Source organism: Prinia subflava, chromosome 8 (genome assembly GCF_021018805.1).
Source record: "Prinia subflava isolate CZ2003 ecotype Zambia chromosome 8, Cam_Psub_1.2, whole genome shotgun sequence".
NCBI classification, from domain to species: Eukaryota; Metazoa; Chordata; class Aves; order Passeriformes; family Cisticolidae; genus Prinia; species Prinia subflava.
In genome coordinates this window covers 35,683,178-35,707,700 of record NC_086254.1, presented here as the reverse complement: position 1 = coordinate 35,707,700, position 24,523 = coordinate 35,683,178, and the positions used below count along the sequence as shown (strand labels likewise).

General features: G+C 53.6%; 1 protein-coding gene across 1 annotated transcript; it reads left to right on the top strand.

Moving 5' to 3' along the window:
• The first annotated feature begins 1,218 nt into the window (after window positions 1–1,218).
• Window positions 1,219–20,543, top strand: LOC134554235 (sacsin-like). Its single transcript, XM_063404718.1, has 7 exons — window positions 1,219–1,341; window positions 3,275–3,362; window positions 3,559–3,661; window positions 3,913–4,059; window positions 4,430–5,762; window positions 5,999–6,087; window positions 6,563–20,543. The coding sequence occupies exons 1-7, from the start codon at window positions 1,319–1,321 to the stop codon at window positions 16,618–16,620; spliced, it is 11,841 nt and encodes a 3,946-aa protein (XP_063260788.1). The 5' UTR covers window positions 1,219–1,318; the 3' UTR covers window positions 16,621–20,543.
• The last annotated feature ends 3,980 nt before the right edge of the window (window positions 20,544–24,523 follow it).

The window sequence follows — 24,523 nt, the reverse complement described above, 5'->3', positions numbered from 1 at the left end:
AGGGGAGGGGAGGGGAGGGGAGGGGAGGGGAGGGGAGGGGAGGGGAGGGGAGGGGAGGGGAGGGGAGGGGAGGGGAGGGGAGGGGAGGGGAGGGGAGGGGAGGGGAGGGGAGGGGAGGGGAGGGGAGGGGAGGGGAGGGGAGGGGAGGGGAGGGGAGGGGAGGGGAGGGGAGGGGAGGGGAGGGGAGGGGAGGGGAGAGAGGAGAGAGGAGAGAGGAGAGAGGAGAGAGGAGAGGGGAGGGGAGGGGAGGCGGCTTGCCTGCAGAGGTGTCTCACTGCATCCCCTGAAATTTGTGCTACATTTGCCCAAGTCACCGTGTCGTACAGGTTCCTTCTTCACACATTCCAAATGGTCTCATGTCTTTGTGGTCTTTTTGCCTGCACTCTGCCGTCCAAGTAAGCCTCAGTGTGGTGTCCTTGTGATGTCGTGTGGTGCCCATAGGGTCTGTAACAGTCCATGGGGCTGAAATTTGTCTTATGTGATCTATACAGTGATCTCCGTATGGTCCAGTGATCCATTTGGTACAGCCCCTTCATCCAGGACAGTTCAGATGTTTCTGCAGGCCAGTCTTAGGCAGGAGACCAGGCCCTGATGGCCCTGGGCCCACAGCAGTATCCCCACATATTCACATACTGTGGGCCTGACATTGGTCTGAATTTAGGCTTCAGGCTCTTCCAGTGTCTGTGTGAAAGGCAGGCGAACAACTTTCTCATGTTAGCCTGAGAAATCTAAAGGAGGAATTCAAACAAACCTTGGGAAGTGAGAAACTATCTGCAGGTGGTGTTTTTCCAACATGTTTACTGGAAAGAAATATTTACAAAAGGGTGTAGACGCTGAATAACCAATCATGTTCTTTGTACCGAACTACTCTATAAAAGTAGAATTTAGAAGAATAAAGTTTGCTCTCATCTTTACCATCATGGAGAGTCATGTTGTTATTTCTGTGCCGTCCGAAAACCATAGCAACAACATACTACATCCCTGTAGCCATATCCCCACATATTCCCGTATCCCTGCCTGCCCCACAGCCAAATTCCTGACCCGGCCCGCCCCCCCCCTCCCCCCCGCCGCCTTTCATGTCTCCTTGCTCCTCCCCGGACGCTATTTTTGGTATGAATAAGCACATTTCCCCGTCTGTGTGTGTATAACGGGGAATCGAAACTCCTGCTCCGGGAGGCGGGACCGGGGGGGACCGCAGGGGGCGGAGCAGAGCACCGAGCACCGAGCACCGAGCACCGAGCACCGGCGGCGGCGGCTCCGGGCAGAGCGGCGGCGGCGGCTCCGGGCAGCGGGCAGGGGTCTCCCCACAGTGCCCATCATGGCCCTCAAGCAGCCAAAGGCGTGAGTGGGTCTGGGGGTGTCACTGGGGTCACTGGGGGTTGTGGCTGGAGCGTTCTGGGGGTCACGGGGGGCTGTTGGTGGGGCAGGGGGCTCAAGGGTGTGGGGAGAGCTGAGGGGTGACTGGGGGAGGTGGGGACTGTGGCAGTCAGGGCTCACAGGGAGGGGATTCAGGGGCTGCTGGATGTCGTGGTTTTGACTGGGAGAGAGAGAATTTCTCCCCAGAAGCTGCTCCAGGGCTGTGTTTGGGATTCAGTGAAAACAACTTTGGTAACACACTGAGCTGGAGTCCTGTCATGCTGACTCCAAGTCAAGGATTTTTCAGTGTCCCATGCTCTGCCAGTGAGGGGGGAGCATGGCCAGGAGACCCCACCCAAACGGGCCAGAGGGATATTCTGGACCACAGAACTTCTTGCCCAGTACAGAAACTGGGAGAAGGTTGGCCAGGAGCCACCGATCACTGCTGGGGGATGGCTGGGGCACTGGTCAGTGGGTCACGAGCAGCTATTGGGCATTGCTGGTTTCTCTCAGGTTTTACTCTGTTCTCTTTCCTTTTCATTACTATTCTTATAGTAGTAGCAGCAGAAAAGATAATATATTTAGTCTTGTTTCAGTCATTAACTGTTCTTATCTTTACTCATGGGTTTTACCTTTTCCTAATTCTCCTCCCCATCCCACCAGAGCAGCAAGCAGCTGTGTGGGACTGAGTTCCTGGCCAGGGTTAAACCACGACAGTCCTTACTGGTGCTCAACTGGGGCGCAAAGAGTTGAGATAATAGATCTGAGCAGACTGTGTTAAAACAAAGTTGTTGAAAGCATCTCTTGTATTTAATAGTTGTGGGTCACAGTTTGCTCTCGGAGTTCCTGCCCTTGCACTCAGAGGTGCATTTTATAAAACCCTTCCTGGTGTGTGTGGTCCCGTGGGAATGTTCATCCTCCCTGGCTCTGGGCTAAGGTTATCCTTCTGTCGTGGTTGCTAACACCGGGCTGTGGTACGAGAGAACGGCTGGAGCTGAATCCCATCTGCCGCCTGTGCTCAGCATTGCCGTCCCTGCTGGGCGTCGGGAGCCATCCAGTGGGAACTGTCAATAATTACACCTTCAGGCTTTTCTCCTGCCAGAGCCGAGCCATGAGACAAATCTTCCAGCAAGGCCTCCCCTCCCGTCCCCCAACATTCTGTGGTTACCCAAACCCTCAGGACAGTTTAACCCCTGCCCACAGCTCATCCCACAAAGCCACTCACTGTTCCCAGTGGGGGAGAATCAAAAAAGAAAAGGTAAAACCTCTGAACTGACACAAGAACAGTTTAATAATTGAAACAAAACTAAATAGATTGATATTACTGCTGCTACTAATAGTAATGAAAAGGAGAGAGAATGGAATCAAACCTGGGAGAAACCAGCAATGCCCAATAGTCGCTCATGACCCACTGACCAGTGCCCCAGCCATCCCCCAGCAGTGATCTCCCAGCAGTGGCTCCTGGCCAACCCTCTCCCAGTTTCTGTACTGGGCAAGAAGTTCTGTGGTCCAGAATATCCCTCTGGCCCGTTTGGGTCGGGTCTCCTGGCCACGCTCCCCCCTCACTGGCAGAGCATGGGACACTGAAAAATCCTTGACTGGGCTCCAACTCAAATATCAGTGTCCAAACAACACTATCCGCATGCTAAATCCTGAACACAGCCCTGGACACATTTCTGGGAAGAAAATTTACTCTATCCCCGCCAAAACCAGGGCACTGGAGCATCCCAGGAAGAGATGGGGTTTTGGGGAAGTGTGGTTGTCATCCTTGGAGGTGGTTGTTTCAGTGGGTCCTGGAAGGAGATGGGGTCCTTGATCCTCTCCAAGGAGGCGCACATCCTGCGGGATCCAAGGAAGACATGGGGATCCTGGTTGTGGAGCCTCTCCCACACCTTCTCTCCCTCTCTCTGCTTTACAGGGAGACCTTCTGCCAGCGGCCACCCAGCTTCCTTGACTACCTGCACAGCATCCTGCAGAAGTACCCAGATGGGGGACAGATCCTCAAGGTCAGACCCCAGGGAACCCACCCGTGCGGGATCTTCTGCCCAGCGGGGCAGAGTTACCGCATGCAGTGGGGCTGGTCCCTGTCCAGCACCAGCCCCAGGACCTTGGTGCCCAGCTGGGAGAGAGGGCTGGGAGAGAGGGCTGCTCTTCTCAGGGCCTGGGGGCCCCGGGTGGCCAGATACTGTTCCCTGATTGCAGGAGCTGGTGCAGAACGCGGATGATGCCGGCGCTAACGAGGTTGTGCTTGTGTCTGATGAGCGGGAATTCGACATCACCAGAGGGGGGCTGGAGGGCACCCAGGGTGAGAGCCACCGTGGGCACTGGGAGAAACCGGATGAAGCCCTGGGGGGGCACTGTCTGAGAGGGACTGGGGGAACTGGAACTGGTGTGGGGTTCTGGGATGTGCTGGGGACACTGAGGGTACTGGGAGGACTCCGTGATACTGATGGGGGTTTTGTGGGACTGGAGCTTGCTGGGAACACTGAGTGTGAATGACAATTCCCCCTCCATGTCCCAATATCCCCCTAACCCATGGATGGTGCTGACCACCAGGCCCAGCTCTCTTGGCCTACAATGACGCCGTCATGTCGCCCCGGGACTGGAAAGGGATTCAGCACCCAGGGGTGTCACACAAGCGGGAGGATCCCCGCACTGTGGGGCGCTTCGGCTTGGGCTTCACCTCTGTCTACCACCTGACTGGTGAGTGGCACTGGGAGCCTCAGCTGGGACTGAACTGGGGATGTGGGTTTTACTGGAGGCACTGAACTACAGGTGCTGGAGAGAACTGGGAGGCATTGGGGGTGTACAAAAGGGAGGGCTGTGTACAAAGTGAGGAAACCTGAAGGATCAGGAGGCTGGGGGGAGGCTGGCTGGCAGTGGAGGGCAGGGCCAGGGGGACAAACTGAGGAAGGACTGGTGAATCGAGATTAAGCTTTAAATTGTGGGAGGCACCGTGGGGATAAACTTGAGGCCATTGTGTGGGCATTTGGGGCACTGATGGGTTGGGATGATGTGGGAAGGCAGTGGTTTCCATCTTATCTCTGTGGTCTCATGGTTCCCATGTCTCTAGACCTGCCAGGTGTGCTGAGCCCCCCATATTTGGGGGTGCTGGACCCGGAATGCCAGGTGCTGCCTGGTGCTGGCAAGCGCTGGGACCTCTCTGAAGCCCAGGACCTTCCTGGCCTTTTCGAGCCCTTCTGGGCTGGGCTGGAAGCTGTGGGACAGCACCGTGCCTCAGCCCAGGGCACCCTTTTCCGCTTCCCACTTCGCCGGCAACCCTCGGAAATCGCTGCAGGGGTCTCCGATCCTCAGCGCATCCACAACCTTATGCAGACCTTCCTCACAGAGGCTCCTCTTGCCCTCCTCTTCCTCCGCCATGTCCGCCGCGTGGCCCTGCACTGTGTGGCTCCTGATGGGGTCCAGACACTCATGGGAACACTTGTGGCGTCCCCTCAGCCTCTCCCTGTCCCAGTGCCATCAGGGGATGAGGGGCTGAGTCTGGCGTGGTGCCTGGTGGCCCTGCACGGGGATGGGGTGGGTGCTGGGAGTGAGTGGCTGGTGGCCACGGGCAGGGCCACTGAGGGGCCAGCCATGGCTCTGGGCAAAGGGCTGGGGTGCTGCCCTGAGCTGAGCCTGGCATACCCCCTCCACGGGGCCTGCCAAGGGCGGCTCTGCTGCTTCCTGCCACTGCCAGCCACTGACGAGATGGCCACAGGGCTGCCCGTCCATGCCAGCGCTCCCTTCGCCCTCTCTGATGATCGCCGCCACCTGCGCTGGCCCCAGGAGGGTGAGAAGGGTGAGGAAGATGCCCACTGGAATGCTCTTCTGCTGCTCGACCTCCTGCCCCGGGTCTACAGCCATTTGGCCACCGTGGCCGTGGCTCTGCCCGGTGCAGGTGCCTACAGCTTGTGGCCAGACCCCGAGCGCACGCCGAGCTCCGGCCGGATCCACAGCCTGGTGAACCGCGTGTGCCAGGAGCTGGCGGCTGCCCCCATCCTGGTGCCAGCCACGGAGGGGGCGGCGGGGCGGCTGCGGGCACGCGAGGCTGTGCTGCTGCCGGAGGCTGCGGGGGATGTGGCCACACGGAGGGCGGTCCAGGCCTTGCTGGTGGCAGCCGGGGAGCCAGTGGCCGAGGTCCCACCCCACGTGTGGAGGGCGCTGACTTTGGGGGTGCCAAAGGGTCTGCGGGAGGCCACGGCAGAACACGTGCGGGAGGCGCTGCGGCACCACGGGGCCGCAGAGCTCCCGGCTGCTGGCCGCCTCTCCCTGCTGCGCTACGTGGCAGGGGATGGGGGCCATGCTGAGCTCCGGGGCCTCCCCCTCCTGCCTCGTGCCGACGGAACCTTTGTGGCCTTTGGAACTGTGTCAGCCATTGTCTATGTGGACACACCCGACTGCCCCAGGTGAGCCTGCGGCCCCCGGCAGCTCCATTCCCTGCAGAGTGGGCAGGCCAGTCAGGTGCCCACAGCTGCAGCTCTCTTGAATTGGGAAGGGGAGCCATGGCCAAACCTGGATATTTGGGCTCCTCACTGCCCTCCTTCTCTCACCTGGTGTCACCAAGTGGGAGCTGAGGCAGGTGCCCAGAGAGCTGCTCCCTGTAACTCCTCTAGTCCCTCAGCACCTCTGTTTGTCCCCATAGGGAGCTCTTGCCTGGCTTGGCTGGGTCCTTCATTCCCTCAGACCTGGAGCCTGGCTTGGACAGCCTCCTGCGAGGCATTGCCAAGGAAGGTAAGAGACGGGGGTCCCTGAACTCCCTTTAGGTCTCCTGGTTGCCCCTCCTAAATTCCAACATCCCCAAGCAGCCTTGTACACCTTAACATTCCTCTGCAGCCCTAGTATCTCCCTGTACCTTCCTGTCTCTCCAGGGATCCGTGTCCTTGCTGTTCTTCCCACATTCCCCTGTCCCCTCTGTGCTCCCTTGGATCCTGGGCCTCCCTTTGTTCCTCATCTGAAGACCTCTGTGCTCCCCAGTGCTGGTCCCCCTAGCTCCTTTTTACCTCCCAGATCTCTTTCCTATATCCCCACCCATCTGGGGTTTCTGGGTTCTCTGTGCTCCTATTAAAGGTATCCCCTGTCCCTCCAGAGCCTAGGCCCTCCTATATCCCATATGGGGACCACCCATCCTGTGCAGGTTCTCCCTGATCCTGAGTCCCCCTCCCAGGTCCAAGGTGTTTCTAGTCAAGCCTCTGCCTCTTGTACACAGGACTCTTCCCCAACCTGGTTCTGCTGGATCCAGCCGTGACTGTACAGACCCTGCGCTCGGCTCTGCCCCCCACCTGGACATCCCAGTCTTCAACCCCAGTGACCTGGTGCCCAGCCCAAGGCCCCCCCCAGCCCCCAGCCTCCTGGTTTCCAGCCCTGTGGCAATTCCTGGCCCATCACGTGGAAGACCTGGGCCCTCTGGAGGGGCTCCCTCTCATATCCTTGTCTTCACTGGATGCCCCCAGTGTCCGTCTGGTTCCACTGATACTTGAGTCCAGTCTTATCTTCCAGGCATGGGAGGATCAGCACCTGCCACTTGCTGTGGCTTCTGTGCTGGAGTTCCTGGGTTGTCCTGTGGTGCCGCCAGGCGCATGGCACCGCTCCCTGTCCCGCTATGTCCTGCCTCCATCCCCTCTCAATGCCCTGCGGGCCCTGGGCAGGCAGGAGGCTGCAGCACTGGCCTCCCGCATGGCCTTGCTGCCTAAAGCGGATGTGGTCACCCTCCGGCTCTACCTGGCAGATGTCCCATCCCTGACAAAGCAGGACATGGCCACTCTGGCTGGTCTTCCCCTTTTTCTGCCACTGCCCTGCTTGGCCACCCCACAGCCCACGGAGCTGGTGCCAGCCGGTGCCACACCAGCACTGGAGCCAGAGCTGGAGCTGCCCCAAGATGTGGTGCTGCCAGAGGCTGTGTTGCAGTGCCGGAATGAAGTTGACCGGCAGCTACTTGGGAGGCTCCAGACACCCCTGATCAGTGCACCCCAGGTGATGCTGAAGGCCATCAGAGCTGTGGTCCAAGGCGCATATGCAGGGCGAGCGGCTGAGACACAGGCTCTGCTGCTGTGGGTACTGCAGCATGGAGACATTGTCTTTGCACAGAGCCCCCCGCTCAGGCAGGCCTGCAGCAATCTGGCCTTCCTGGAGACCCCCAACGGCCCCGTGTGCCCGCGAGACCTCTACGACCCCTGTGACAGCACCTTGCAGGCACTGCTGGGACCCGAGCGCTTTCCTCCTGCTGCCTTCCACAATCCGTCTGTCCTCCGTGCCTTGAGGGCCGTGGGCTTGCGGCACGGTGAAGGGTGCCTGCTGCCCTCAGACATCCTAGCAGCTGCAGCAAAAGTCAGCCAGGGCGGCACAGCAGCTCTGAACAGGGCTGAGGCACTGATCACAGTCTGCAACCGCCCCAAGGCACTGGATGGCTTCAGCGCTGCAGAGCTCAGGCAGCTCCAGGCCCTGCCGTGGGTGCCTTGCTCCAAGTGCACAGGAAAGCCTTGGCAGCGCTTCCTGCCCCCCAAGGAGCTGCGATCCACACAGTACCAATCCCTGGTGGGGCTTGCCATGCCCCTGACCAATGCCTTTGTGCCAGAGGCAGAGAAGAAGCTGGGGCTGAGCCAGACCCCACCACCGCAGAGAGTGTGGGAGCAGCTGGGAAAGCTGGCAGGGCACGGGGACATGGATAAGGTGGGTCCTGCTCTCCAGCCCATCTACAGGCACATGCAAGAAAACCTGCAGGCCTTTGGAACTGCCCTGGATGGTGCTGTTGTGTGGACCGGGTCTGGATTTGTTCTGCCACGTGATGCTGTGCTGGACTATCCTGAGAAGCTGGAGCTGACGATGCTTGTGCCCCGGGTGCCCCCTGACTTCCTCCCCTACAGCTGCCTATTCAGGGCTTGGGGCGTGGCAGACGGGGTGAGTGAGGAGAGAGCGGTGTCAGCCCTGCGCTGCCTGGGGCAGGACATAGACCAGCGCAGCTCCAGAGTGGGCACTGCCGCAGAGTTGCGGGTGGTCATAGCTGTCCTGGAGTGGCTGGAGAGACGGGGCCACCAGGGAGAGGGCACCGTGCCAGTTCCTGTGAGGATCCCGCAGTGCTCAGGCTTTGCCCTCCGTCCAGCTGCTTCTGCTGTGTACCTGGACATGGAGCTGGAGGAGGAGGAGGATGTTCAGGAGGTGGTGCACGAGGCAGTGCCTTTCAGCACAGCCATGTTCCTGGGCACAGAGCTGCTCAGTACACGGATGCTGGGCCCAGAGCCGTTCACAGCCTGTGGCCCCTCAGAGCCCATCACCCTACGCCTCCGCAACATCCTCCGGGAGTACGGCGAGGAGGGCGACCTCTTCACAGAGATGGTCCAGAATGCAGAGGATGCCGGCGCTACCGTGTGCCGCTTCCTTCTGGACCTGCGGTGCTCCAGAAAGGCCACCTCTGGGCTGCTAGACCCAGGCATGGCTGCCTGCCATGGCCCAGCCCTCTGGGCCTACAACAATGCCCTGTTCACAGAGGATGACCTCCAGAACATCACCCGGATTGGGGCTGCCACAAAGGAGGGCCGAGCAGACCGGATTGGGCGCTTTGGGCTGGGCTTCAACTCTGTCTACCGAATCACGGATGTGCCGGCAGTGCTGAGTGGGGAGACACTACTCATCTTTGATCCCAATGGTACCCATCTGGGCAAACACATCCCAAGGGCTGGCTCCCCTGGCATCCGCCTGGACTTCTCCAGCCGACCACGCATCCTCCGTGTTTTCGCTGAGCAGTTCCAGCCCTACCATGGTATCTTTGGGTGCTGCCTGCCTGAGCCAGGACCCTTTCCAGGAAGCCTTTTTCGCTTGCCTTTTCGCACTGAAGAGGAAGCTGTGACATCACAGATTTGCTCGGAGGCCTTTGGTACAGAGCGCATCCACTCCCTTGGGACTGGTTTCCTTGGCTCAAACCGGCTCCTGCTGCTCTTCCTGAAGAAGGTGAGGGAGCTGTCACTGGAGATGCTGCCAGACACAGCCACCTCTGCAGAGGATACCACGCCTCTGGCCACACTGCAGCGAAAGGAGATCCGAGACTTGGGGGCCCCTGGGGATCCCCCAAGTTGGGCAGCCATTGAGCAGCTCTCAGCCTGTGAGGAGGAATCCAGGACCATGTGGCACTACCTGGTTTTGGTGTGTCAGGGTGATGGGGTGTTGCTGGAACTGTTTCACCAGAACACACAGGCAGGACTCCATCCTCCACCTCCCATGGCTGGAGTGGCCCTTCCCCTTTCCCCAACTGAAGATGGCAAGTGGGTGCCACGTCTGGATGCTGAGAAGGGGCAAGTTTTCTGCCACCTTCCCATGCCGGTCATCTCCGGGCTGCCAATCCACCTGCATGGGGCCTTCAGCATCCTCTCAAATCGCAAGGGGCTGTGGAACACAGCAGAGCGGGGCAAGTGGAACAGGGTGCTGCTCCACAATGCTGTGCCAATGGCCTGGCTCCAGGCACTGGACCATCTCCGTGCCATGCACGAGGCAGGTGAGTTGAAGAACTATGAGTATCATCTCTTCTGGCCAGACATTAGCACTGCTCATTACCCCTTTACGGAGGCCGTGACTGGTTTCTACCAGGCTGTGGCAGCCAGGAGTGGCCTCAGGCTCTTTTCCGATGGCCACTCCTGGTGTTCGCTGCAGGACGCCCGCTTCCTGCACCAGGCTGTGGAGAGACACCCTAAGCTGGGTACTGTGGCGCAGCGAGTCTTTGCCACCACCATGCCCCGTCCCCTGTTGGCTGTGGCCTTGCCTGGGAAGGTGCAGGAGGGCCTCGGGAAGGCTCTCGATGCTGCAACCTATGACTGGAACCGCTTTCTCTGTGAGCTTGTGCTTCCCAACTTGAAAAACCTCCCTGCTGTTGACCGGAACCTGCTTGTTCTGCATGCGCTGGATGTATCTCATGAGGATGTGGACAAAGTGCTACAGACAGTGCCCTGCATCCCTGTCACCCCTCATGGCCACCTGCAGCTCATCAATCACCTGGTGCATCCCAGAGGTCGTGCTGCCTCTTTATACAATCCTGAGGATGGGCGCTTCCCCACTGGGAATGCCTTCCTTTCCCCAGAGAGACTAAACCAATTGGAGAGGCTGGGCATGGTGAAGAACACTGTGGACCTGCCAGAGCTGCTGGAGAGGGCAAAGACCGTGCAGCTTGTCTGGACCAAGAATCGTGCCCAGGCCTGCCAGAGGGCTGCCTGCATCCTTGAGTTACTCAAAGATGCTGTGAAGAAGAGTGCAAACAACATCCTGCAGGCCGCTTTCAAGACTGTGCCCTTCCTCCCTGCCACATTGCCCACTGGTGACCACGTGCTGCTGCCAGCTGACAAGCTCTACCATCACCTCCATGCCCCACTAGTGGGACTCATCTGCCCTATCTTGTCTCCTAAAGTGCTGGGGGAAAGCTTCAGCCTCTCCAAGGAGGTAGCATCCTTCTTGGGGCTGGACCGGCAGATACCATCAGCTCGAGTCCTTGAGCAGCTGCAGGCACTCAGTCGTAGCTCAGACACTCTGCCTTTGGAGACCCTGCAGGACAGCACCAACTGCTGCTACAAGCACCTTAACATGCTGCTCCGGGAACATCCCTCCAGCTGGGATGAGGTGGCTTCTGCAGGGGCCAAAGGGGAGCCATTCATCTTGGTGGGCTCCCGTTTTGTGCCAGTCACAGCTGTGGCCGAGACACTGTCATTTGAGGCTGTCCCATACCTTCATCAGCTCCAAGAGCAGTACAAGCCCTACAGAGAGCTCTGGAAGTGTGTGGGGCTCCGCCACATGTTCACCTGGGATGATTATGCCCAGGTGCTCTGCACCCTGGCAAAGACCCATGCTGGAAAGCCGCTGCCTGCCGCAGAGCTGGATCTGGCCCTGCGGTTGGTGTCTTGTGGCTTGATGGAAGATGGCAACCAGCCAGATGCCTGCCAGACCCAGCAACTCTTTCTGCCTGATGAGGAGGGCATTTTGCATCCACGAGACAATCTCCACTTCAATGATGCCCCGTGGATGCCGTTGGAAAGAGATGTCCTACTGTGCCATAAACAGCTGTCCCGAGATGCAGCCCTGCGCTGTGGGGTGGCCACCACACGCCACCGAGCACTGATGAGGAGTGAACTCATCACTGATCACCTGAGCCTCTGGGCGCAGCCATTTGGTGCCCATGAAGATTTGCCAACACGGCTGAAGAACATCTTGAAGGAGTACTTGGCATCCGTTCCTGATATGGTGAAGGAGGTGCTCCAGAATGCGGACGATGCTGGTGCGGGGCTTGTGCACTTTGTTTGGGACCGCCGGCAGCACCCAGCCAAGGCCACTTTTAGTGAGAAATGGAACATCCTGCAGGGCCCTGCCCTGTGCATCTACAATGACCGCCCCTTCCAGCAGCAGGACATTGAAGGCATTCAGCGTCTGGGGGTGGGTGGCAAGCGAGGCCGGCAGGATGTCACAGGCAAATATGGCCTTGGCTTCAATACTGTCTACCACTTTACTGACTGCCCAGCCTTCCTGACTGGAGACAGTAACCTGTGTGTCTCTGATCCCCATCTCTATTACATGCCCACAGCCACAGTTGAGAAGCCTGGTAGCATGTTTACTGTCAATACTGAATTCAAGAAGAATTTTCCAGACATTTATGACACCTTCCTACCATCCTTCTTCAATCTGAGACAGGGTGTCCTTTTCCGGCTGCCGCTCCGCACTCCAGCTGGGGCTGTTAAGTCCAGGGTGTCTGACATGGTTGTGCGAGACCAAGACCTCAAGAACATGGAAGAAACATTGGCTAAGGAAGGTGAGGACTTGCTGCTTTTCCTCCGGAATGTCCACACTGTGGTCTTCTCCACAATCTCCCCAGGTGGGAAAGAGTTGGTGGAGAAGCTGCGGGTGACCACAGAGCTCACAGATAGTGATGCAGAGCTGAGACGGGATTTTCAAGCAAGATTAAGCCAAGCCATGGATGGGAACAGCCCCACCCCTCTCTCCTATACCATGACAATCAAAAATAGCAGGGCTGAGACCACAAGTGTGTGGAGGGTCACCTCCCAAATTGGGGTGCAGGGTGGGGCTGAGGAGTCTCCGGTGTTTAAATGGCTGCCTTATGGGGCTGTGGCTGCCCGCCTGGAGCCTCTGAATGGAGTCACGGGCAGAGCCTTCTGCACCCTCCCACTGCCCTTGATCACTGGGCTGCCTGTGCACATCAATGCCAACTTCTCTGTGGATGCAGCCAGGCGCAGTCTCCGCTGTGACGAAGGCTGCACAGAGGCAGCCTGGAATGACTTCCTGCTCCAGCGCTTGGTGGCTCCACTATACTGTGACTTTCTCTCCAGCCAGTGGAAAGCCCTGGAACCAGAAAAGCTCCAGTATGGATCCCTGAAACTCTGCCAGCAGCACCTAGACTCCCACTTCCTGCAGTTTTTCCCTAGTGTGAAGAGGGTGCTACCTATCTTTCAGGACATGGTGAGAGAGGTCTACAAGTACCTCAGTCATGCACGCCTGCCCCTGGTGCCTGTGTACCACAAGAATTCACCTTGGAGCACGGTGACAATAACCTGGGCATCTCCAGGTGGAGGGGACATGCGAACAGAGCCGTACTTCCTCAAGGAGATGCCTAGCTATGAAGTCCAGAAAGTGCTGCAGCAACTGAACATGAAACTGGTTCCAGCATTCACCCACCTGCAGCAGATCCATGAGGAATTCACTGAAGCCCAGGTGAACGCTGTTGTCTTAGAGCCAGACTCTCTCCGGCGCTTCCTCAAGGCCCTGGCTCTGCCTGTGCCCTGCAAACTGGCTCAGACACCCCTGAGGACCCCAGAGAGCTGCCACTGCCTGCTGCAATACTTAAGACAGAGCAGGCACTCCCAAGGTACTCCCAAGGATAGGGACAAGACAGAACTGAAAGGCCTGCCCTTGCTGGCCACAGAAGATGGCTTTCTGAATGCTTTCAGCTTCCACCACCCTGTCTTCAAGAACTCCTTTGCCCACCTCTTCCCCAAGCACAGCCACCGTTTTGCCCACAAGTGTATTCCTGAATGGATCCCATCTTGCTTTGTGAAGGAGCTTGGCCTCTCAGAGGCCACACCACTCATCCAGGAAGCATTGAGTGAGTTGGAGTGGACCCCAGAGGGGGAAAAGTGGCTCCAGGGGCTGTGGACCTTTTTCAGGGTGGTCTCCACAGACAAAGTTTCAGACATAAACATAGAGCCATTAATGGATCATCTCCAGGATATGGCAGTGCTGCCTGTTCAGGGGAGTAATAGCGACTCAAAGCACCTACTGCCACTATCCTCCCTCTCCAGGGTTCTTTTTCAGTGTCACTCTGAAGTGGAAAAAGTACTGCACAAACTGGGCATCCCTGAGCTCCAGAGGTTCCTGCTGCCCTCTAGTTGCCGCCGTTGCCTGGAGCCAAGAGCACTGCAGGTCAAAGATGCCAAGGCTGTAGTGGCCCATCTGGCGGACACAAGAGCTGATCTCTGCTGGGGGTGTTTAGAGGAGCAGGACGTGACAGTCCTGCTGAACTTTGTCCAGCGAAAGCTGGATTCACATGCACAGGAGCAGCTCCGGCACCTGCCTCTCTTCCAGAAGTTTGAGGGGGGCTATGTAGCTGTGGCTCCCTACCGCAAGGTGCTGTTGCTCCGCAGGCAGTACCTGGAAGTGCCCTTGGGTGCCCAAGCCCTGTATGACCTGGACAAAGACATGCTGCTTCTCACACCAAGCCCCACCCACGAATGGCTGGCCAAGGATTTGAAGTGGGAGTTCACAGATGACCAAAAGCTATTCATGACTGTGGTGCTTCCCCGGCTGTCCCAGTTCACACAGCAAAAGCTCATGGACGCTATACGCTTATTCTTTGTCCTGCAACCCATCTGTGACACTGAGAGCAAGAATGCCATTGTGGCAGCTTTTCAGAAGGTGCCCTTTATACCAGATGCCCATGGAACACTGTGCCTGGCCTCCAACTTCTACCATGACATGCCCTCCTTCCACACCCTGCAGCTCCAAAACCGCTTTGTGCCTAAATCTTTCTTTAAGGAGCTAGATTTGAACTCGAAAACTGTGAATTTCCTCCTTGAGGTAGGTGTCCGCACCAGCCTCTCTGTAGAGGATTTTGTGGCTCTAGCTGAGGAGATAGAGCATGAAGCCACTCAGGCTACCTGCCATGATGCAGAACTGCTGGAGAGACAGCAGGAGATGCTCCAGCAACTTGCAATCCTGTTGGAAAATCCTGTGTCAGAGGACTTCCTGAGGAAAATTGCCTCAATCCAATTCCTGCCTCCACTAGATATCCCACCAAACCTGATGAACCTCCACCCTCCTTTTGAAAACTGCACTAAGGCCGTGGCTCTGAAAGGCAGTGTTTCCTACCTGGAAAATGTGGCTGAGCTCCTGTGGACATCAGCCACCATCCTGCCAGAATCCCTTGACCTTAAGGAGACATCCTTGAAGGCCATGGGAGTCCTTGTAGAGATACCCACTGCCCTGGTGGTGGCCAACCTGGAGCATGTGTGCAGGGCAGCCTGCTCGACTCCAGTGCAGATTAGCACACGGGCCAGTGTGCTCCATAGCATATACAGCTTCCTGCTGACCCATCTGAATGAGGTGGATGCAGAGCACCTCGCTGAGCTGCCCGTGGTGCTGGCCAAGTCAGGGGACATGGCCAGGCCACGGCAGGTGGTGACATCACTCCCAGACAAGGCTGGCTTTTACCCCTACCTCCTCACACCTCACCCCCACGTGGCTGCCTTTGGAGACCTCCTGCAACACCTTGGCGTCACCCTGGTCCCCACACTGAGTCACTACAGCCATGTCCTGGCCCAAATCTACCAGGAGAGCCATGGCAGTGGGACCCTTACCAGTAAGCAGAAGAAGACAGTCCTCCTGGCCATACGGCATTTCTTCCAGCTGCTGCGGGAGGAACCGGAACCCCCCGATTGCTCCGCTGTGGCTGAGCTGTACCTGCTGAGCACTGCTGACTGCCTGGAGCTGTCCCACAGACTCTACTTCAATGACTGCGTGCCTTCAGAGACTGCTCGGGCCCTGGAGAAGACCTTTGCGTTCATGGCTGCCCTGCCGGTGTCTGGGTGTAATGTCACCTGGCTGCTGCAAAGACTGCCGCCACACCTGCGGCCACAGGCACTCTCAGAGGTGACAGAGCAGCAGCTGGAGGAGGGTGGTCCACAGCCATGTCACTATGGCTCTCAGTGCACTTTGCAGAAGCGTCTGCAGACCCTGCTGGTATCTCCGTGGTTTAGGCTAGGGCTGGAGTCCCTGCTGCAGTGGCAGAACCACAAGTCTATGACAGGAATGGAGGGGGATGGTAGCTTTGCAGTGGAGCAGCTGAAGGTGCAGTGCTGCAAGGAGATCTGCACTGTGTTGATGCATGGTGGGGCAAAGGTGGAGGGCAGCTCCCAGTCACAGGTTATTCATGTGTGTCTGTCTGGTGGTGCCCAGCGGCTCCTCTACATCCGGCACACAGAGATGGTGCTGAACCGGCACCAGCTGAGGGTCGTGGAGACGCTGGCAAAGGAGATCAATAACATCCTGGGTGGGCAGCTGGAGGCACGTGCTTTGTCCGTCCTGCGTGAAATGCTGGTCTGCCAGGAGCCACAGGACGTGGCCTTGGTTCTGGAGGAGAACAACGTGGCACTGGTGGGTGCTGCAGCAGAGCTGGCGAAGAGGCTGCAGGACGAGGCTGTGGCAGAAGAGGGGCTAGGGAAGGATCCCAGCCTGGCAACCTTGAGGTGTGGTGTCAGGCAGCCAAAGGTGTGGCTGGAGCTCTGGGGCCAGTACAAACTTGCGACTGCCGCCTGGCAGCACAGACAGGGAGGTCGTGGCTCCTGGCGGAGCAGTGAGGAGCTCACGGCCCTGACTCCGTCCATCCCCGAGGCCCTGCGTTGGCTGCGTCAGGCCATGAGTGACCTGCAGGCAGCCCACAATGACATCCGGCACTGCTGCCCCAACTGGGTGCTCTTCAAAGTGCACCAGGCCCTGGAGAAGGCACTGGTGGCAGCTGTACTTTGCCGTGGTGAAGCCTTTGAGGGCCATGGGGGGCTGGTGGGTGTGGCCCAAAGGCTGGAGGCAGAGGAGCCGGAGCTGAGAGGCCTTGTCCTGGACGTGCAGTGGTTGTGTGACCGCGGCATGGACAGCAAGGCCACACAGTACCCAAGTTGCCATCCCTTCCCCATGACCCCCAGTGACGCCTTCCCCAGTGTGGATGAGGAGGAGGTCCTGAAGCAGGCAGAAAAAGTGCTGATGACACTGAAGAACCATGTGGGCAGAAAGTGAAGCGGTCCTTACTAATGGGCATGGCACCTGGGCCAAGGGACCACCTGGCACCCATCAGAGACCCACCATGGAGCTGTTGTGGACTCACCGTGGACTTGCCATAGACCTGCCACAGGCAGTTCCAGACTGTCCAGCCCTGGTAGGGGAGTTTTGGTGGCAGATGAGGGCCCAGACCACTGAATATCACAGGGTAGCCTGTGCCATTGTCATGTCTTGAGTGTGCAGTAAATAAAGTGCAAAATAAATGCTGCAGTGCTGGTAGACCCTTCACTGACAGTGGAGTCAGGGACATAGAGAAGTCATGGGCAATGGGTGTGGAAGGTGGAGGTGGTGATGAAGGAGTTTGGAGAACTGTGGTGGGTCAATTTTGGCTAGCCAGGTGCCCACTGAGCCACTCCATCACTTCCCCTCTTGGACTGAAAAAGAGGAGAAAATGTGATAAAAATCCCATGGGTCAAGGGAGATCACTCACCAATTACTGTCACAGTCAAAACAGACTCACCTTGGGGAAATTAATTTACTCTATAACCAGTTCAACAGAGTAGGAAAATGAGAAATAAGAACACACCTGAAAACTCCTCTCCTTACCCTCCCTTCTTCCTAGGCTCAACTTCACTCCCAATTCTTTTACCTCCTCCCCTTAAGCAGTGTGTGAAGTGGGGAATGTGGATTGCTGTCAGCTCATAACACTTGTCTCTGCTGCTCCTTTCTCCTCACAGTTTCCCCTCTCCATGGGAGACAGTTCTGTATCAACTTTTCCAATGTGGGTCCTCCCTACAGGCTGCAGTTCTCTAAGAACTGCTCTGGCAAGGTCACTTTCCATAGGGGACAATCCTTCAGGAACAGACTGCTCCAGTGTCCTGCCAGGTCCTGCATGGACTCCTTTCCACAGAGTATAGCCCCTGTCAGGAACACAGAGTGTGGGCTCTTCCCAGGCTGCAGCTCTCTTCAGGGCAACCCCACCTGCTGTGCTGTGGGATCTTTACATGGGGTGCAGTGGGGATCTGCTCCTCTACTCACCTCCACAGGCTACGGGTCAAAATCCTCCTCCCTATGGGCTGCACCACAGGCTGCAGGGGGCATCTGCTCCAGCATCTCCTCCTTTCCCAGCCTTGGTGCCTGCAGGGCTGTTGCGCTCACATCTTCTCCCTCCTCCCTCCCAGCTGCTGTTGCACAGCACTGTTTACCCCTTTTTTAATACCTGATCACAGAGGCCCTCCCAGCATTGCTGGTTGGCTCAGCCTTAGCCAGTGTGGGTCCATCCTGGAGCCCTCGGGAGCCAGCTCTGCCCAACATGGGGGCAGCTTCTGGTGTCTCCTCACAGAAGGTCCCCCTGCAGGCCCCTGCTACCCAGACCTGGCCATGCAAACCTGCGACAAGGATGGTGAGGTGCTACTGAAGCGTAGAATAAGGACTTTACAGTTAGAAATTGTAAAGCAGATATGTTTTATTTCCAGCTGGGACACACGGGGTGATATCTCCTCCAAACCATGTGTACCTGGTCAAGACAAGATCCAGGTTTAAATACACATTGATCCCACAAACCCACAGCTCCCCACCTGCCCATTCCCTGCCTTCTCTCCCTCCTGTTCTAATGAGCTGTCACGACTCCTGGTAGTGTGAGTTGGGGTCATGGGAGGAAGGCTGAAGTCTTCCTCAGGCTGATCTTTGCTTCTGGCCAGGGACTGTGGAGGTTTGGCTATGTTTCAGGTCATTTTGCTCTTGCCAAAGATTAGGAGCTTGATTTTGCTGGATTCAAGCTACAAAGTTTTGCTTTATCAATTTTTGACAAATACCTAGGTCCCACTTTGCTGAGTTTCAACATTATACATCTTACCTATATGACTTCTATGTAGTAACTACCTAACAGCCAAGCTTAATAGCTAATCTTCTATGTGTTCTCAGTACAAGCTGTTTCTCTACTTCTACAAAATCACCAAACGCTGCTTCTAAAATCCTGTATTTTCATATTCATAAACATCCCCCATATCAATCCCCCCTTTTCTTTCTAAACATTGCAAATTCTTTTGCTTCCTACAATATTTATTATATTCTTTACAACTATCTTTAACTAATTGATTAAACAATATAATAAACATCTTTCTTAATAATTTCAAGTTTCAAAAAATTGTAACTAAAACAAAACCAAAACTTCCTGTGGAAGCCTTGGTTCATGACACCAGTGGGGGTGGGGAGGCCACGGTGACAGGCCACATACACATACATGAGGGAAGCATGTGGCAAACACAGACCTCCAGGCAACAGGCTTCCTCTCTCGCTCTTGTTTAAAGGCAGTGTAGTCAAAGCAGGGGCTGGCAGAGCCGGGCCCAGAGTTCTGTGTACCATCCTGGGATGCTCTACTATGTGCACTAAAACAACCCTTCCAGGCACTGTGCTCCGCACACATGAGGGGATGGGCTACCCACCTTGGTTGCTGCTTGCACCACACGTGCTTCACTGCTCTCAGGAGGACTAAATCAAGTAACAAAACTACAGTAAACTGACAAAACTACAGTAAACTACAGCTGACAAGAGCTGCAAGGGACACAAAGCAAAGGAGGAGCCTGGCATGGCAAGGGATTGCTTTGTCCTCCTGCAGACAGTGTCCAGGGGTTGGGATCACAGCATGGACATGTGTGTGGTCACTGCCTGGCAGAGCCAGGGCTCTCTTTCACACCAAACTTCTGTGTCCAGCCCTTGCCTCGGGGTCCCCAGGTTATCTGCTGAGGGGAACCTAGTCTGAAAAAAACAATGGGCCTAACCATGGGGACTAAATAAATTTCAAAGTGACAAATGCTTTGTTTTGTATCTAAACAAACATCTTGGTTTTCATGTATATTCTTTTCACATATAAACTTCAGTTTTCTTGTGACATATGACTCTACATTAATGGTCTGCCACTTTTCTTCAATTTCTTGTGCCCACAGTTTATGTTCAAAAAATGTAATTTAATTCCCTTTTAATTTAATTCTAAAGCAATAACTGAGTATATCATACTCACTCCCTTTCTAAGTCAAAAGCATTATCCTAAATAATTTTTCAAATTTCAGTGGGAAAAGTGCTTTTTCTTCTTTTTCTAATAATTGAAACAGCCATTGACTGCATCCGTAACTGTGTTTGAATGCAACTGAGGACTAAAAAAATGTTTCCACTGGATCTCCTTAAAGCATTTGCTAACAGTTGATGGTCTTGCTCTTCAATATAAACAGTTTTTACTGGCTAGTACTTAACATTATGTTGGGGGTTAGATTTGTTTTTTTCCTTCTCACAGAATTTTTTCCCATAAGTTTCCAAGAGGCCTTGATGACTACTTAGTCAGAACAAAAGGAGTACTTGAGGGATATGGCAGCACAAGGCTACACCTATTGTTTTTGAGTCCCTGGGAGTGTCCCTCAGAGGGGAGAGATGATGAGCTTTGGGAAAGGCAAAAAGACAGATCTGGGGGAGGGGAAGGCACTCTTGCACTCAGCGCCAAAGAGGACAGTCAGGCTGCCCCCCGCTACAGGAAGAGTTCATGGCCATCACTCTGCCTCTGCCTCATCCTGGGAAAGCTACCGTCATCTGCTGTGTACCCAGGAATCCTGAGCTCGCTTTCTCCAGCCTCTCCTCTCACCGCCGCTGCTTCTTCAGAGCTTTGAGGTTCCCCTGCTACTCTGTAGCCCTGCGCTGCCCAGCCCTGCCGGGACACCCCTGCTGCTCCAGCTGCCAGCGCAGAGCTCCTCATCTCATCCACCGGCCTGGGACTTTCCTCCCTTCCAGCTCGGCCTCTCGGAGCCCTGCAGGGGCATCAAGATCAAACTGCCCTGGGCTTTCTGTGAAAGCCCTCAAGGTTCTTGGTTCTGTTTATTATTAATGCTGTAGTTGTTGTTTGTTTGTTGTTTTGTCATATATACTAGTAAAGAACTGTTATTCCTATCCCCATACCTCTGTCTGAAAGCTCCTTTAATTTTTTTTTTTTTTAATTAGAATAATTTGGAGGGAGGGGATTTGAATTCTCCATCTCTAGGGAGGTCCTGCCCCCTTCCTAGCAGATATCTGTCTTTCAAACCAAGACACATTAATAAAAATAATTATAAAGGTTACTGTAACTTAACTATGTTATTACTAATTTCAGTTAATTTATTCATTAATAGTTCTGAATCTATTGTGTTCAAAAGCCTTAGTCCTGATCTTAGTATACCTGTGAGATCTCTTTTTTGCCTAAATGTATTAGATGCACTCTTTTGCAGTGGAAGTGTTAACCTGCATTGCCATTTCTATTTGCTTTAGAGACCATTCTTGACTGAGCAATGCTTTTGGGTCCCTGTCTTTTAATAACATATGGTTTTATTTTGGAGACTAAAGGTTTGAAGAAGTACAGTTTAAGGTGTGGTGGTGCTTTCTAATGCTTATGTCAAAGCTGTCCTGCTCTTATTATTCTGAGAGTCTGACAATGGTTTTAGTTTCAGTTCATTATTACCTGGTGTTGCCTTCCAAGGAGTCTTTGGAGCCTTCTTTTCTTGAGTGTGATGGATCCAAGCACTCTGCTCTTTAATCTTAATTGCAGTGAATGTGGTGAGAAGCACCTGGAATCGTCCCTCCCACTGTGGTTTCAGGGTGTTCTCTGCAAAAAAATTTAACATATACATAATCTCTAGGCTGTACATTATACACCGGCTTGTTGAACTCTCTGCTTTGAGTTCCAGCCACATATTTTTTAATGTTTCTGAGTTGCTTACTCAAGGCTACCATATAGGTAAGTCAGTGTTTCCTTCCTGATCTGGGAGGATATTCTTTTCTGTACCCTGTATGGTCTTTTATAAAACATTTTAAAAGGACTTAACTTTTTTGTTTGTTTTGGGTGTAGTCCAAATTCACAGTAAAAAAATTGAGGTCAGATTAAGTTGGTTGCTTGTCTTAGCCTTACAATTTGTTGTTTATTGTGGCTGGGATTCTAAAGCATGGTATTATCTCTTGTAGTAATACTTTGGTTGCCCCTTGGGCTTTAGCAGTCCTTGTGGAAAAAGCTTCTGGCCACCCTGAAAAGGTATCAGTGAGTACTAACAAATATAGATACCCCCCTTTTCTTAAAAGTTTTTCAAAGTCAATTTGCTACTGCTCCTTGGGTCTATAACTGTTTCTAATTCAGCCAAGTTTTCGGTTGGAGGGTATTATTTGGTTTAGATTGGAGACAAAAATCACATATTCAAGTAACTTGGGCAATGGTAGCATATAGGTTCCTGACAATAATCCTTTTAGTTAAATTGTTATGCAGGACATCAATTCTTTAATGTGTTTTTCTATGTTCCCCCCTTACTAGTGACCATAGTAAATGGAAGGAAATAGCAAGCTTTCCTTTCCCTTTTTCTATAACAACCCATTTCTCTTGGTTAGAACTTTCCTTTTCACTCTCAATAAGCTTTTTGTCTTTTTTATTATACCTTGACTTACCTTCTAAAAAATTGTCTATCTGGAATTAAAGCTGCCTCAAGGAATATTTCACTTTTGACAACTTCTTTTGCCTTTCTGTCTGCCAGCTCATTCCCTTCTAATTCAGAGCTCACTTTCTAGTGTGCCTTGATATGCATAATGGTCACCTTCTCAGGTAGTTGGACTGCCTCTAACAGTCTCCTTTTTTGTGTGTATGTGTGTGTATGTTTAATGTTTTTCCCCTGTGAATTCAACAGTCCTCTTTCTTTCCAAATGGCTCCATGTGTACGCACCATCCCAAATGCATACTTTGAGTCTGTGTAAATGTTGACTTTTTTTCTTTTTGCCAATTCTAAAGCCCAGGTTAAGGCAATTATTTCAGCCTCCTGTGCAGAGGTGTTTGTTGGTAATGGTCCAGACACCATGAGTTCTCTGCTCGTGGTAACCACATACCCCATGTGTCTTTTTCCACTGATGATGTAGCTGCTCATCAGTGAACCAGGTCTCAGTGTCCTCAAGAGGGATGTCCTTCAGATCTGGGCAGCTGGAGCAGGCGGTTTCTATGGTCTCCAGGCAATCATGGACCACTGGTTCTCTCATACTCCCACTGAGGAAGGAAGCTGGGTTCACAAGATTAGTTCCCACAATTTCTACATCATCTTGTTCTACCATTATGGCTTAGTATTTCAGGAATCTCTGTGGGGAAAGTCAGCGTTTGCCTTTCACCTTCAGTGCTGCAGACACTGTATGGGACACTAGCACAGTCATCTTCTGGCCTAGGGTGAACTTGGGTGCTTCTTGGATGTTCAGCACCACTGCAGCAATGGCTCTGAGACACCCTGGCCATCCCCTGGCTGCTGCATCCAGCTGCTTAGAGAGGTAGGCAACTGCCCTGCGATATGGGCCCAAGTCTTGTGCTGGTATTCCCAAAGCAATTCCCTGCTTTTTGTGAGAGAACAAAAGAAAAAAAAAAGGTTTGTTCACATCTGGAAATCCTAGAGCTGGAGCTGACATGAGGGCCTTTTTTAGCTGGTCAAAGGCTTCTGTACCTTCTTTTGTGCACTGGAGATCCCTGTTTTCTTCCATAATCAGAGTATACAGGGGTTTAACCAATAGTCCATAATTATAAATCCACAGCCTGTACCACCCTATCATTCCTAAAAAGGTTCTCAGTTCTTTAACCTGTCTGAGGTTTTGGGGTCTGGCATATTGCTTTTTTGTGATCCTGCCCCCAAGTTCTTTGTCTAGCACTGACCTCATAACCCAGGTAGATGACTGTTTGCTTCATTATCTGGGCCTTTTTCTGAGATACTCTATACCCTTGTAGGCCCAAAATGTTTAGGAGGCTTACCGTTCTGTCCACACATGCCTCTTGAGTTCGAGTAGCTATCAGGATGTCCTCTATATACTGCAACAATTGTCCTTCTCCTGATGGGGCTTTCTAGGATTCCAAATATCTTGTAAGTTGTTCTCCAGATGTTGTGAGACTGTTTTTGTAACCTTGTGGCAGAACGTTCACGTGAGCTGAGTTTAGTGCCCATTCTTGGGGCTTTTTCATTCAAATGCAAAAATTTTCTGGCTGGCTCCATGAAGAGGAAGGCAAAAGAAAGCACCCTTCAAATCTAAAATGGTAAACTAGGTTAGTTCAAGTGTTAAACAGGTTAGCAAAGTATAGGGGTTTGCTACCACTGGGTGCAAGTCTTTGGTTATCTTGACAGCTCACAAGTCCTGTACCACTTGGTATGATCGATCAGGCTTTTTGACAGGTAAAAAGTTCTCAATCACTGGGCTAATCCCTTCTCTATCTTCCTTTCTCAGGGGGTATTGCTTAACTCTAACTGGTTGTTTTTCTCTTTTAAGTTTGACTTGCACAGGAGGTGGATTCTTTGTTCTCCCTGGTGTGTTAAAAGCCCGTATCTCAGGAAATTTTTCTGTTAATCTTTTCTTCATTTTCAATCTTGGTCTTATTGATTGCTAACATTAAACTTAGCAGTTCCACATATTGCTGGTCTTTTAACTTCATAATAATCTCCCCATTCTTAAATATGATTTTTACTTCCACTTTTTACTTCTACTGCCGCAATAAATCTTTACCCAAAAGTGCCGATGGGGCATTGGGCATATATAAAAACTTATAAATTTCCTATTGTTTCCCAAGTTTATATTTCAATGGTTTACAAAAGTATGCCCTTTCAAATTGGGCATACCCTCAAAAAAGAGGGCCAGTTGCCCTCTTTACTATAATGTAGTCATTCCCCACTGGCACTAAGGCTTTATTTAAAACTGAATATGTTGCTCCTGTATCCATTATGAGTTTCTCCTCCTCCTCCTCTTTTTCCAGCTTCATTTTTATAGCCAGTGGATCTGCTGGGGTAGATTCAGGTTTCATGTACTAAATATGACGTTCCACATGCAAGCTTTAAAATCTCGGGTTCAAAATCCACTTGCCTAAGGTGTTGACTCGCTCACACGGAGTCTTTCTACATAGCAATAT

Excerpts from the sequence above, each read along its gene's own strand:
- LOC134554235 (XM_063404718.1), top strand. The coding sequence starts at position 1,319 with ATGGCCCTCAAGCAGCCAAAGGC. Across the intron at positions 3,363-3,558 it reads ATGGGGGACAGATCCTCAAG|GAGCTGGTGCAGAACGCGGA; the intron begins GTCAGACCCCAG and ends CCCTGATTGCAG. Across the intron at positions 3,662-3,912 it reads GGGGCTGGAGGGCACCCAGG|GCCCAGCTCTCTTGGCCTAC; the intron begins GTGAGAGCCACC and ends GCTGACCACCAG.